The sequence below is a fragment of the Gambusia affinis genome, linkage group LG20 (genome assembly GCF_019740435.1).
Source record: "Gambusia affinis linkage group LG20, SWU_Gaff_1.0, whole genome shotgun sequence".
Lineage (NCBI taxonomy): Eukaryota > Metazoa > Chordata > Actinopteri > Cyprinodontiformes > Poeciliidae > Gambusia > Gambusia affinis.
The window spans coordinates 1,394,995-1,409,483 of record NC_057887.1 but is presented as its reverse complement, the minus strand read 5'-3'; the positions used below and the strand labels follow the sequence as shown (position 1 = coordinate 1,409,483).

Here is a 14,489-nt window from a genome sequence, read left to right as displayed (position 1 = left end):
AGGCAGCTTCTGAAGGAAGTTGGTTGCACTGAATATTTTCACATACAGCACCATTCAGTTTTTATGTATAGAAAATGTTTTAAATTATGTATAATTTTTTTTCTACTACACAATTGTAAACAACTTTGTCTTGGTGTTTCATATTAAATTCTAAATATGTATATGTTTTAATGTGACAAAATATGGAAAAGTTCAAGGGGCATGAATACATTATTCTTAATGTCTTTGGTTTTTTGAAATAATATTATGTTTATTTATTATTCACCTGTGATACATCAATAATCTGAATTTAACACTTTGTGCTGACTCTCATCACATGACAAACAGACCCAGTGTTCATACAGAAAGCTATAAAATAAACATATAAAATATTTCCCTGATGTAGTGATTGGTTGTGAATCCATGTGGTTCCCTTCCAGCCGGTGGTCCGAGCTCCGCGCCGCTTCAATCGGCTCCATATTCCCAAGGAGCTTCAGAAAGCCCTCCCCTTCAAGAGCAAACCCAAACAGCAGCAGGCCAAAGGAAAGACCCCTAGGGACCTCCAGAGGCCCAGCGTGATCCGAGAGCCGCATGAGAGGAAGGTGAGCATAACTGGACTGATTGAAAAGGATTTTCTCAAATTTATCTGTTACTGCTTCACATTATTGTATTTATTAAGACAAATCTGTTTTTATGTGAACTTCAGTATCTGACAATAAATGTCAATGTACTTTGGGATCGTCTGGCCTTGTCTAGCAATGGTCCGGTCCTAACCTGTACTGTTGAATGCTACAGAATAAGATTTGTGGTTTAATGCATTTTATAATGAATATTGCAAAAAGCATATTGCCTGGCATTTATGTATTACAAGATTGGGTATTCTGGTGAGAAATCTTATTTCAGTGAAGATATAAGGAGGGAGTGTTAAGCTAATATTTGAAGCTGTGTAATTGATTGACATGGCAAATATTCTATGATATAATTTCATTTGGTGTAGTGTAGGCTCGTTAAAAAGGCAGGTGGAAAAAGATCAATTATCTGGACCTGGTTAGGTTTAACCATCGGTGGTCTTAAGGAGACTATCCAGAGGAGTGTGGTTAAAAAAAAAATAGGTAATGTCTGAAAAAAAAATCGATCTCCTCTGAGTTCTTCAGAATTACTCAGCTTGGTCAGAAACAACCAATCAGAAGCAGCATTAATCAGCTAGCCAAGCTCTCAGGAAGTTTGGATTCAGTCACTCAGGATTGTTTATTTTGATTCAACCTGCATTTGACTTTGAATAAAAGTTTCCTTCTTTACTTGACATTATTTGATATAGGCAGTGCTGTGATATTGTGAATAATTTATGGTACAGAGAGCCTTACTGTTAAATATTATTTTACTGATTGCAGGTTTTTCAGTTGTCCTTTTGACTGAGTAGCTGCTGTATTGTGCCTGAAAGTTCTTTGTATGTTTTATGTCTAAATTAAGTGAATTTATTGCCAGATAATTTTTCCATTTTGCCAGATAACATAGTAGCATTTATACCTAAAGCGAAAAATTAAAAGCCAATCCTGGTGATCTGTGGTGATCTGCAGTCATCGTCCCCCATGGGTCATCGGAATCAGCAGCCAAAAACCTGATTGGCCCACCCCTAATATGAATGGTTTGGTAAAGGGGTCAAGATAAAGCCCCAAATTTTGATGTGATTAATCCTTTGCTGAAAGTGAGTTAAGGAAATTCCTCTTAAAACAGGATTGTCAGTCTGTCTATAAAATCTGAGTGGGTTCCACTGATATCAGAGTTTGGTGATCTCTTTTCAAACAGGAGCCAGCTTATTGTCTTGTCCTCATGTTAGAAGATGACAGTTTCTTCTGATCCTCTAGGTGGCAGCACTTCTGCATGCTCTGAGCACTGTCCACAATTACAAGAGGAAAAATGCCCACAAGGTGCAGCACGCCAAACACAAAGAGTTTCTCCAGCAAAAGGAGAAAGATGAGGAGGCTAAGCTGAAGAGGCAGAGAGAGGCTAAGAAGAAGCTGTACAGAGTGATGGGTCAGAAGGACCAGAAGAAGCAGCGCTCCAGCCTGAAGGGAGCGTCCAGCGACTTCTAGCTCCCTCACTGGACCAGTGTGTGTGAACTCTGGAGAACTATGACGGACTGTTTTTATGTCTCCTTGGAGACGCTTTTATTAAGTAAAACCTGGTGTGAGCTCAGATCTTCTGTTTAGGTCTGCACATTATGGTCTCTGGTTTCATGACAGTACTACAACTTTGTCCTACAGTGGAATAAAGAAATGCGACATCAGTATGAAAGCGTAGATTTTTGAGACCAGTGCACGTATAACTTATGCAAATAGATCCTAATTGTTAAATTTTAAATTTTTACTGTTTATGATCAGATGATAATATCTGACCATAAACATTTAGAAATAGCTCAAAGTGAGCCACTGTACCAATCTGATGTTGGTAAGATCCTTGTTACAAAGCAAAGGCAGTAGCTCTCCCATATACCTTTTTTTTTTTTTTTTTTTTTTTTGTTTTTAGCATGGAACATGGAACAGCTGGGTGCTCTGTGTAGAGCTCATTGCATCAGGGGCTTATCTTGAATGCCACCATCTGAGATACTGATGGATAGAGAAGGATCCAACCTGTTTAAACAAAAGATTTCACTTTTCACAAACTACTCTCTGATTGGTTGGCTTCAGTGGCCTGATGAGGCTCTGCCCACTTCTACATTACCTCAGCTGAGATAAAGTGACCCTAACATGGCCTAAGAAATACAGTTTCACCAAAACAAGAGCAAACTTTAGCTTCAATGGCCAGTATTGTGACTGAATGCTTATGGTCAAAAATATTACTTCAGATTTTATTTCTTTTTTGTCTTTATCACTACCTCCATTCTGTGACAGCTAGATCCTTGTATCTGAACAAAAGACAAATGTCAGCAAAAAAATAATTATACATAGAATTTTGAACAGCAAATAGATCTTAAAGGATAAACTTCAGAGTTAATGAAAATACTAAAAAAGGAGAATTAAGAAGAAATGACACAAGTGGAATTATTCTAGATGTGTATGTATATAATATAAATAAAGGAGTTACGGGGAGGGGGACGAATAATTTCAAACTGAAAATTTACTTTCTGATTCATTGTTGAGCAACTTTATGGAATTTACAATTGAATTGCAATTGCTTTTCATTTTGTAAACTTTGGTTCGACTTTCAAAAATAATTTGAGTAAAATATTTTCCCCATTAAAATGAAGCGATTATTTAGAAAACCCTCTTTGTTTTTTTTAATTAAAAATAAAAGTTTTCACCCTCAATGTACCAGATTGATTTTTTTGGTATAGTGAGTTGCCAAATAAATCGCACTCATATCCCGGAAGTTGGCTTATGTCAAATAGTTAGGGCCTTTATCTTGAAGGACTGTGACCGGAAGCCATGGTTGGCACTTCCAGTAGTCTCAGTAGGAAAAGTTTGAAGAAACATAATTATCCGTTGGGTGTTCAGGACGATACCTGCGCTGTTCTCACGGCTTGCTTGGCTTCAAATGGCTCCGACAAATGTCCGATATCAGCTCTGCGCAGCTGCGGGAGCAGGTAGGTCCTCCACCCGGCACTGTCACATGGTTCTCTGTTAGCTTGGAGCTAAACTCTGATGTGATGCAACTGTTTTGCAGTTGACAGATCACCTGAAAACACATGTTAACATTCAGGTCTGCAGCCCAGCAGAACTCACAGGATGACCGACTCGTGGCTGCGCTTAGGTCAAATCAGAATCGGGTTAAATATTCATACTCGGGGTATGAATATTTACATGCATACTGTGCTGCATGTTTTAAAATGAACTGTTTTATTGCAGTTGGTCTGGATAGGATGTTGGAGATCCGAAGGAAAATTTCCTCCTTGACAGACAATAAAGTTTTATCATATCTTATTTCTCACATCGACACTGATTTTTTGATTTGTGTAAATTTGTTTTATTATTGTTGATAATGTGGCTTCCATGTCTCCTTCATTTCTTTTATTTCTCCTATAATTAATTGAGATATGTATTATAACGTATGCTTTATTTTGAGTGTGTAGTCTGTGTTCCGTTTCTATTATTGATAACACTTCATTAAAAATAATAATTAATGGTACCATTGCACTCCAGAATTGAGGGGTGTGATACCTTTTAACATAGCTTTAATGTTTTTTTTTTCATTATTCTAAAATCTTTAATTCTAGTAATTATTAAAACCCAATAATAAACCACAATGCGACTAAACTAAATTAATTGTATTTTAACTGAAACCATATATTGACAAAACGTTTAACACTTTTTGCTGCTAAATTATTGAACAGACATATGAGCTCAAATAGTAAATGGACTCTAATATATAGCGCTTTATCAAGCCCAGAAGCACTACAATCACTCACACACACATTCACACACTGATGGTGGCAAGCTATGAATAGTAACCATAGCTAGCATGCACCACCACCAGCAGGCTTGGCTGGTGAAGAGTCTTACCACAACGAGAGAGGTGGACAGAGCCCTAAACTGAACCAACAACCCACCATCGTCCCTCAAAGATATTTATTTTTAATCTGTTCTTCAACCACCAAATCGGTTCAAAGTGTTATTCTATCCATTTAGATTTCCAGAGTTTCAGGAACTCCTGGTCATTCATGGATCTTCTTTAGAACTGTGGACGCTGATCTGCGGTTCAGCTCTAACTGTGGTTTAGGACGATCTGAGCCACGCTGATGGAACCGAGCCAGCGTTCTTACTGCAGAGTACTGCTTGTGTTTTTCTGTCCAGGCTGCAGCTCTCCAATGGAGTCAGAGCTGCGAGTTTTGCTGCAGCAAAGGATTATGGTCCTAGATGGTGGAATGGGAACAATGATCCAACAAGAAAAGCTGGAGGAGGAAGATTTCAGGGGAGAAGAGTTTAAGGAGCATCCTCTACCTCTGAAGGGCAACAACGACCTCCTGAGCATCACACAGCCAGCCATCATTTATAACATACACAAGGTAATCCACGCAGATGGATCCAGATGTTGTCTTGTCTGATGCTGGACATGTGGCTTCTTTGACTAGACCAAAGTGCTGCAGTGTTGTCCATGGGGTGTTTCCAGGAGTACCTGCAGGCCGGAGCTGACATCATTGAGACCAACACGTTCAGCAGCACATCCATCGCCCAGGCAGATTATGGACTGGAACAGCTGGTAAGAGCAGCACACGGCTCCTGCTGCCAACACAAAGGTCATGCACACAGAGAGACGAGAGTTCACTGATTAACCACTGATGAACTCATTCTGAGAAATTCTCCAGGATCTGTTTCTACATACCGGAACTTATCAGAGTTGACCTGTGAGCTTGTTCCTGATGGCTAAAAGCCCTTTTTTTGCTTTTGTTACGCACAACTTGAGTCAGTTTTAAGTTGATAAATGGCTCTACAGAGTGTGTATGGAAGTAAATATGTGCCGTCAGAATTTGAATAAAAAATACCTCTGAAATTTGAATGTTGTATATTAGTGCTTACTTTTTCAGTATTAAAATAAATTCAGAATATATTTTTAACCTAAAAAAAAATTCAATGTCATTATTTTTGCAGTAAAAAAAAATTCGGTGTAAATTTTTTTACATGGTTGCAATTTTCAGTTATTAAAAAAATTCACATTCCTATTTCAAAGTGATCAAATTTTCAATATACATATTTTTCACAGTTTAAATTTTCAGTGTTAAAAAATTCAGCATATAAAAAATTCAACTTTTCAAAATTCGTTGTGCTCAAATTCGCCGTCTCAAATTCAGCGTCTAAAAATTCGCTGTCTCAAATTCAGCGTCTAAAAATTCGCTGTAAAAATGGCCAAGGTTACTTCAGGTCACAGACATTAGCAATGGATGTCCGATTCCAACATCCACCTAATCACGTGACACAACCGTCATATTGAAGAAATACCAGTATCACCCAGGCTGGCGACCATGGAGTGACATAAACCCAACGGTGAGTTTAATGCTTTCATATTTCTATAGTATATTTTATTTTGTGCATGAAGTTTGATACATTATCTTAAAGCCTGATTTAAAACACGGGTTGGGCCGTTGTTAATCTTACAAATTGTAGATTTATTTGTGTTTTATATAGTTTCTATAATTTTAATGAGAGAAGAGCACAGTAGGATTGCCATCCCTTTCAGAAAATACGGAATCGCCGTACGAGACGCGATTTGTTCGGTATTTCTGTATGTCCGACAGTAACGCCTATCACATGCATATAAACATTTAGTGTAACAATAATTACAAAATAAAACACAAGACATGTTAAGCTCAGCTAATGTGGAGCTAGTAAGGACCCCAGAACGCTTTGGACCATTGATGATGTCACGGTTGCCTAGAAACACTAGGTGCAAAAGAGGGTTAGCAGTCGTGGTGAGCCGTTCTCAACCTGCGTCTTTTTAAAACGTCCTCAACCGATACTCTACCATGTCCTAGCAAAGATACAGGAGAGGGAAGACACACATGCCAGGCTGAACAGTGTCAGTGAGGATGAATGCTAGCAATTGTAAAAAAAAAATTAAGAGGGAAACTGAAGAAATTATACTGTCTCTTTATTCTTTAAAACTTATGGTACTGCAGTTTTAGTTTCTCTAGTGAAATAGAATGACACTTTCCATCTGCTAGATCCTTATTTTAATTTCTGAAAGGTGGGAACCCTACAGCACAGAGCTTTCCTGAGTAAAAGTGATCATTCTCATGAAGTGTAAATTTCTTTTTAACTAATCCTTTTTCAACTGCTACTTTGTCTTTTATATATTTTGTGACTACAGGGTAGTCAGGATGCTATTGTTGAATCTGCAAGCCACTTACTTAATTTACTAACTGAAAGACCACGGAGTGGAGGAAGAGGAGACATGATGAAATTCTGGACTGGATGGGAAAATCTGCCAGCAAGTCTGTCTGTGGAGATTGTTCGTGGAAACTACAAAACACTAAGAATTCCTTGTCACTACTGGAATTACAACTCTTTCAGTGAGGATTTTGTAGCATGCATTTCCTCTACGCAGTCTGGCTTTGGCTTGCTTTGAGTGATTGACCTGTTAAAAATAAATAAATAAATAAATAACAATCTACATTTAAGCTGTAGCAGTTCTTTGTTTGTGAATCAGTTTGTTAAAACAAAACAGTTTTGTTGAAATGTAGAATCAATTCAATTTTCTGATTTTGTCAGATCACAAGTTCGATACATATGTTTAAATGTGATCATATGTATTACTCATTAGAGCGACAACATTGCTGTTACTCTAATTTCTCTAGTTTTGTCAAATTCAAAACTAGAGGAACTAGAATAACACAATGTTCAGAGATATTTCATTTCTCTGAGTCAGTACTGTTTGTACAGGCAGTTTTAAATATGAAACTGAAATTGTTTTTTTATGCAAAATTTTATTGAATGTACTTAGATGAGTTCATATATGCTTTAGGTATTAGAAAATAAACAACATAAGACAAAACTTTTTCTGATTCTTATAATTGAAGTAATGTAAAGCAATACAAAAATGTACAAATGTACCTAATGGGTTCCTTTTGAGTAAAGAAAAAAAACAAATTACAAATTTAGAACATTTTTGTTCTCTGACATGTCTACCATAAAAGCACTAAAATTCACCTCTGTGGTAACATGATCAGCATTTTGCTTTACATTTCATAAATGGTGAATTTGTAAACTGGCACGGAAGCGTATTGCTGTCACAGGAAAAAAATTGAGCGCTATCACGTTATAACGTCATATGTATCTTATTAAAATGTGATAGTTATCTTGTTAAAACATGATTGCCTTCTGGTGATTTTGGTTGCTTGGTTACAAACAGCCGTTTGCCGTTATTCAGCTATTGTTATTAAATAAAAATCTGAACATAAAATGTTCAGCAAATACATCTGAGCCTCCGTTATAATCTTAATAACCTCTGTCAAGGCACCGTGGGGTTCAGGAATTGGATGATGTGTACGACCAAGAACCCAGAGCAGGTTAGGAGTCATGGTGCTTCAGTTCAAGTGGGTGATTGTCCCAGCCACTGCAGAAAGTATCCAGATCATCCTGCAGACATGGCAGGAAGACATAATGGCAACAGAAGAGTAGTGCTACATTTGAAATGTCCAGGTATACCTCTACTATAAGGTAGTGTAGCCATAATAGATGCATGTTACAGCCGCCCACAGATCTCTCCACAGTCGCTCAGTCCTTCAATTATGGAGTAATAAACGATTAAAACTGCCCTTCAAATCTCGTCATATTGAAGACCACACAAAGCTAATGTTACTATAGACATTCAAAAGCATCACATATTGAAACTTGTCATTTGTACAAACCTTTGATTGTGCACACTCTTCCCAGATATAAAACTGCTTCTTCCTGCTCCAAACGATCACGGAGTCTATCAAAATATGATTCAGCAAAAGTTCCTTGAAAAAAGAAAAAAAACATTAAAAAAATTGCCAGTAAAATAAAAAAGTATTTTGACATCAGTAGGTCAGCATTGAGAAGTCACAGTAATCTAAATTAAATTATGATATTTAATCTAAAATAAGTTAACAGATGTACTTACAAGCATATATTTTCTTGAAAATTAGTTAAAATCAACTGAAAAAACAAAGGCGGTTGTTTATAGTGTTGCTAGGTAACAGAACGAGGTTTTAGGCAAAGTAAAATGAATGTAAATTAATATTGTATATCAACAATTGTCAGATAAGAGAAGCAGTATTTTGGATGATGTTGTAATGAAGTCACCTGAACAATACGGTAGCTGAACAGAATGGGGTTGTGGTTATAATTAATGTCGGAAAGTGTTCACAGCCCCTCTTTGAAGCACACAAGGCAGCCATATTAGCGGTAGCATCTCCTGAAAAATTACGACTTTACTAAGACTGCCTGTCTCAGTCTCACCTAAGACAACATACAAACAACCCAGAATGTCGCCACCCATCAGTTCTCTTTAAAGATTCTAGACTTGACCCAAGTGGTATTTCTTTTTGAAATAAAACTGGGGAAATTGGACGTGGGACAGCGGGGAGGGGCTGCGGGTGCTAGGAGGTAGCAAGATGTAATATGCCGGCACTACACGGTGTAAGATTAACAACGGCCCAACCCGTGTTTTAAATCAGGCTTTAAGATAATGTATCAAACTTCATGCACAAAATAAAATATACTATAGAAATATGAAAGCATTAAACTCACCGTTGGGTTTGCGTTCGCCTCCATGGTCGCCAGCCTGGGTGATGCTGGTATTTCTTCAATATGACGGTTGTGTCACGTGATTATGTGGATGTTGGAATCGGACATCCATTGCTAATGTCTGTGACCTGAAGTAACCTTGGCCATTTTTACAGCGAATTTTTAGACGCTGAATTTGAGACAGCGAATTTTTAGACGGTGAATTTGAGACGGCTAATTTGAGCACTACTAATTTTTAAAAGTTGAATTTTTTATATGCTGAATTTTTTAACACTGAAAATTTAAACTGTGAAAAATATGTATATTGAAAATTTGATCACTTTGAAATAGGAATGTGAATTTTTTTAATAACTGAAAATTGCAACCATGTAAAAAAATTTACACCGAATTTTTTTTTACTGCAAAAATAATGACATTGAAATTTTTTTTAGGTTAAAAATATATTCTGAATTTATTTTAATACTGAAAATGTAAGCACTAATATACAACATTCAAATTTCAGTGGTATTTTTTATTCAAATTCTGATGGCACATATTTACTTCCATAGAGTGTGTCACCTACGTCTCATTCAGTAAATTAAAGAAAAGCTGATTTGGATGCAGCAAAGTTGGTTTTTAAGTAAAAGTCTGGATTGACATGGTTCTACTGTAGTGTATTTGTAAAAATACAAATATTCTGAGTTCTAATTAACATGTTTAAGGAAATGATGTCAGTAATAACTTCACACTGATTGAAATTCAAAATTTAATAAACAAATTTGTAGCATTGTTGAGGTTCAGTTAAGGGCCACAAGAAAATCTGTCCAACTGCCACATATGTCCCCTAGAAGTGGACTGAAGTGGAGTGAAGCATTACAAGCAATATTTTTCTTGATCGTTGTGAAGTAAAAATGATCCTGTTCAATCCTTTTAATATATGCTCTGCTTTATTATGGAAAAAAAGTTTACATGAAGGAGTTACAGCTGCCGTTAACTTCTTACTTAGCTGCCGTTAACTTACATGGATGTTTGTTATGAGGGATTTCTGTGAAGTCAAGGTCGTAATCCAAGCAATTGTTACTAGCATGTGGAACCTGTGGCTAATGTAGCTGTCACTTTAGTCATTTATTCTGTATTAGATGAGTTTAATGTGGGTCATGTTGTTCCTTCAGAGGGTAACTGTGTGTTTGTTGTGCAGGCCTATCGCCTCAACAGGGCGTCAGCAGAGCTGGCTAGGAAGGCAGCCGATGATGTCACCAAACAGTCTGGTTAGCTGACCCTCCTGTCTGCTGCAGTGATGGTTGTAAATCAGCACAGAGGTTTCTCATGGGATTAACATGTCCTGTTTCCTCAGGTAGGAAACGCTACGTTGCCGGGGCGCTGGGCCCCACCAATAAAACCCTCTCTGTGTCCCCATCTGTGGAGAAACCGGATTTCAGGAACATAAGTAAGAATTTAGCGTTAGTCTAAATCTGCCTCAACCTGAGTCACTGTACAAGGAGACCAGTGAGACGGGATACCGGGTCACCATGACTACGCTGAAGAATAGCCTCACCTCCCAAAGGCCACAGCAGGGAACTGATCCAGAAGCAGAATGTTTTCCTCTGTAGCTGTTGTCCTTACTGCTGTTTGGTTTTGTGACTCCAGCGTTTGATGAGCTGGTGGCGGCTTACACAGAGCAGGCTCGAGGTCTGCTGGACGGCGGAGCAGACATCCTTCTGGTAGAGACCATCTTTGACACGGCCAACGCCAAGGTAACGTTTCTTCGGCTTTAATCCTGGCAACAAGGTGTCTAATTTGTTAAAAACAACTTAAACATACATAAAATATTACATAGCTTCAGTGATTAATGCTCTGCAGATGTAATGTGTGGCATTTGTTACTCATACAGTTTTTCTTACTGTAGTTTCATGATGCTGTCCTCCTGTGTGTCCTCAGGCTGCTCTGTTTGCCATCGACCTTCTCTTTGAAAAGACCTATGAAAGGAAGCCCATATTTGTACGTCATTTTCACTATACTCTAATGATCTTAACTGAAGTTTCCACTTGGAGACTTTTTGAATCTGTGAAACTTGTCAAACATGTTTATGTGTATCTATAGAAGTGATGCTCTTATTTCAGTTTATCTGTATCATTGCATTTATTTAATTCACTGCTGCAGATAAAAATAATAAAACTAAAAGGTATAAATGTTTGTATTTCTGCTAAAATGGCTGACAGGAACTTTTGCATTTGTTAAATCAGATTTAGGCACAAAATAGAAATAGGTATTTTCCAGTGCAACTCACTGCTCTAGATTAGTAATTAACCTCACAGGTGAACAATGGAATTTGAATCACCACTGATGACCAAACAGAACATTTATGTGTAGCATCAATTACTTGTTATAATTCCAGGGGATTACTTGGAAAAATTACTCCTAAAGTCATTTACTCCTAAAGGTTGCAGTATTTTATGGTACAGTACAGAAACTATGACGTAAGGTATGTTGTCATGACTACATTGTGAGGTGTTTTTGGGACGGTCCAGATCTCAGGAACCATTGTGGACCGGAGCGGCCGGACGCTGTCCGGTCAGACGGGCGAAGCGTTCGTAGTCAGTGTGTCCCATGCGAAGCCGCTGTGGTGAGTTGACCTGTTGGAGAATCAACATGAGGTGATGTGGGATGAACACAGACAGGAGTCAGATGTGTGCCTCGCTGTGTTGCAGTATTGGTCTGAACTGTGCGCTGGGGGCAACAGAAATGAGGCCTTTTATTGAGGCGATTGGGAAAAACACAACAGCTTTCATCATCTGTTATCCTAATGCAGGTAACCCACAACAACATCTAGTCCATAGTGTCGAATGGTAACCTTTCTACAGATACAATGCTGGTGATTTAATTGAATAACTGAAGGCTTCAGTGAGATGCCGACAGGTTCTCTGTGATCAGTCTAAACTGTTTACTTTTCATTAAAGGACTTGCTTTGACCTGTGCTCTACTTCCTGTTGCCTGGTCTGTTGGACCAGCCAGTCCATTTATTGATGAGGTCAGGGGTAATCTTAATAACACTTTGTCTTCTTTTTTTTTTCCTGTTAGGGCTTCCCAACACGTTTGGAGGATATGATGAAACACCTCAAGTTACAGCCTCCAATCTGCAGGTCCTGTTCAGTTTCCACACTGATGTTTAGCAGTTGCCACAGTCATTAGCACCCTGATAAAGATGTGCAGTTCAGCCTTAAAATATTTGATTGCTTTGTTAACTGTTAGCACAGGACACCATGTTTTGCTGTAGTTCAGGTAAGCAGAAGATTTTCTGACCTCTCTTCCCATCCCGCTCAGTGAGGTGGGTCCTGCTGCAGCCCCTTTCATCACACTTCCACTTGTACTTTAAGAGTAGTTTGCTTTTACTATAGAGCTATTCACTTTCAGGCTAGAAGCTATTTCCTTATAGCCATTTCCCGACTTGCAAAGGTCAACCCACATTGACTTGAATAGCATGTCCTCTTGATTTTTTCTGTAGTATTATTAATAGAAAAAAAAAATTGTATTAATCACACTCTGGTGTTATGATTAATCACAATTAACTGCTATGCCTAACTTTGCAAGCTTGAAATATGAATATGCGCAGAGTTGTGGTTCTTGGAGATATGATTAATTTTTAGTTTTTGGGTGCCCCACCCCTTTCTGATGCCACCCTGAGCAACTGCCTATACAGCCCATATCACTGATCAAAAGTCCTAAAACCTGGAGTAGTTTCTGTTGAGCAGTTAGTTGTCTCCTTTCTAAGGCTGGTGTAGCATTTAACTTAATTAAAAAGGAAAAGATTTTCTAAGGATGATGTAGCGCCAGAATTCAGGCAGTATATTCATTTTGATAGTTATGTGATAAGTTATTGATGTTGTCAGCCATCTGTCATTTGGTGCTAATTGAGTAATAAATCAGACTTTGCTCATACAAGTGTTTTTATATTTCTGGCCAATCTTCTTTTTAAAATGATGATGACATCTTCATCACCATAGAGACATCCTAGGTTCAGTTGTCTGCATGCATTCCATAGTCAGAGGCTCCGTGGCTAACATGAATAACTCTGGTGATGGTGAGTGGATCGTTTCAGGATTACTGATTCAACAAGAACTACTTCAGCTTGATAAAATGCCCCAGAAAGATAATAGATACTTTCTGTTTCTGTGGAGTTTTGAGACTTTATCTGTCACATGTCTTAGTTTAACACAAACTTCCGATTTTAGGTTTAAATGTAAAAAAAAATAAAACATCTGTGATGTTGTGCTATCACTGGCTGCCTGAATGCTGCTCAAGTGTCACGTCTCTCGCAGGAATTTGCAGTGGATGGACTGGTGAACATAGTGGGGGGATGCTGTGGGACCACCCCGTCACACATCAGGTCAGTGTGGTTTTTTTCTCTGACAGCTCAGTGATCCTGATCGTCCATTTTTACATGATCTTCTTCTTCCTCCTCACACAGAGCCATAGCCGAGGCAGTTAAGCAGTGCCAGCCACGAGTTCCTGCTGCTGATACTTTTAAAGACTATTTGCTTCTCTCAGGTATAAATGGTTCCAGTATCATCGCTTACTCAGAGAATTTTCCATCATATGCCTGATAACTGATTCAGTTTTAGTGCTTCATAGGTTCACAATACAAAGTCTCTCATCTCTTGTTGAAGGGAGTGTGAAAGACGAGATGTAATGACTTTCTCCTCAAGCTCTTCAGATTTCTTTTTAAAATGCTTTTCTTTCCAAGACTTGTCCAGATGCGAGACAGTCTTACCAGATTCAGCCTGATAGGGAAGTGAAGCTTTAATTTTTTAACTTGCTTATTTATTTAATTTACAGTTTAAAACGAACATATCACGTGTTGGCACAAGCAAAGGCTCTGGATGAAAAGTAGCCTGAAGAAAATAAAGTCTTGTATAGTCTACGCCTTCTCCCAAAGTCAATCTACTGCACCACAGGCATCAGTCAGCCATCCATACAAACACATCATTAAACACAAAGCAAGCCATGTACAAATGATAACAAAGAAAAAAACATGATCTTTGTAATGATACTGCACTCTACTGAATGAATATACTTCATTATACATTGAAAAAAAATGATATTTTATTATTCTCTGAAAGACAAAACAGATCTACTCTCTTTGCTTTTTGCAGACAGTTTATCCCTCAGATTGGTTCTATAATAAATCTGTTATTGCAGTCGGTCACACTCAGGCATTATTTGAAGTTTTCTTCCAGGCTCAAACTATGTTGTTACAGAAAACTAAAGTTTCCTCCATATGTTTATCATAATTCTATAATGCTTGATAACTTCCTGCCTTGTTGGAAAGAA

General features: G+C 37.9%; 2 protein-coding genes across 2 annotated transcripts in view; both read left to right on the top strand.

Moving 5' to 3' along the window:
• bms1 (BMS1 ribosome biogenesis factor) overlaps window positions 1–2,269 on the top strand; it is a 17,397-nt gene extending 15,128 nt beyond the window's left edge. The window contains exons 22-23 of the mRNA XM_044102604.1: window positions 420–581; window positions 1,845–2,269. Of these exons, the coding sequence (XP_043958539.1) occupies window positions 420–581; window positions 1,845–2,072 (390 nt within the window). The 3' untranslated portion in view covers window positions 2,073–2,269. The remainder of the gene's footprint in view (window positions 1–419; window positions 582–1,844) is intronic.
• A 1,092-nt stretch (window positions 2,270–3,361) lies between these two features.
• mtr (5-methyltetrahydrofolate-homocysteine methyltransferase) overlaps window positions 3,362–14,489 on the top strand; it is a 29,047-nt gene continuing 17,919 nt past the window's right edge. Inside the window, exons 1-12 of the mRNA XM_044102453.1 lie at window positions 3,362–3,562; window positions 4,770–4,981; window positions 5,086–5,175; window positions 10,360–10,429; window positions 10,516–10,608; window positions 10,809–10,915; window positions 11,100–11,159; window positions 11,690–11,784; window positions 11,870–11,970; window positions 12,240–12,301; window positions 13,478–13,545; window positions 13,627–13,706. Of these exons, the coding sequence (XP_043958388.1) occupies window positions 3,514–3,562; window positions 4,770–4,981; window positions 5,086–5,175; window positions 10,360–10,429; window positions 10,516–10,608; window positions 10,809–10,915; window positions 11,100–11,159; window positions 11,690–11,784; window positions 11,870–11,970; window positions 12,240–12,301; window positions 13,478–13,545; window positions 13,627–13,706 (1,087 nt within the window). The 5' untranslated portion in view covers window positions 3,362–3,513. The remainder of the gene's footprint in view (window positions 3,563–4,769; window positions 4,982–5,085; window positions 5,176–10,359; window positions 10,430–10,515; window positions 10,609–10,808; window positions 10,916–11,099; window positions 11,160–11,689; window positions 11,785–11,869; window positions 11,971–12,239; window positions 12,302–13,477; window positions 13,546–13,626; window positions 13,707–14,489) is intronic.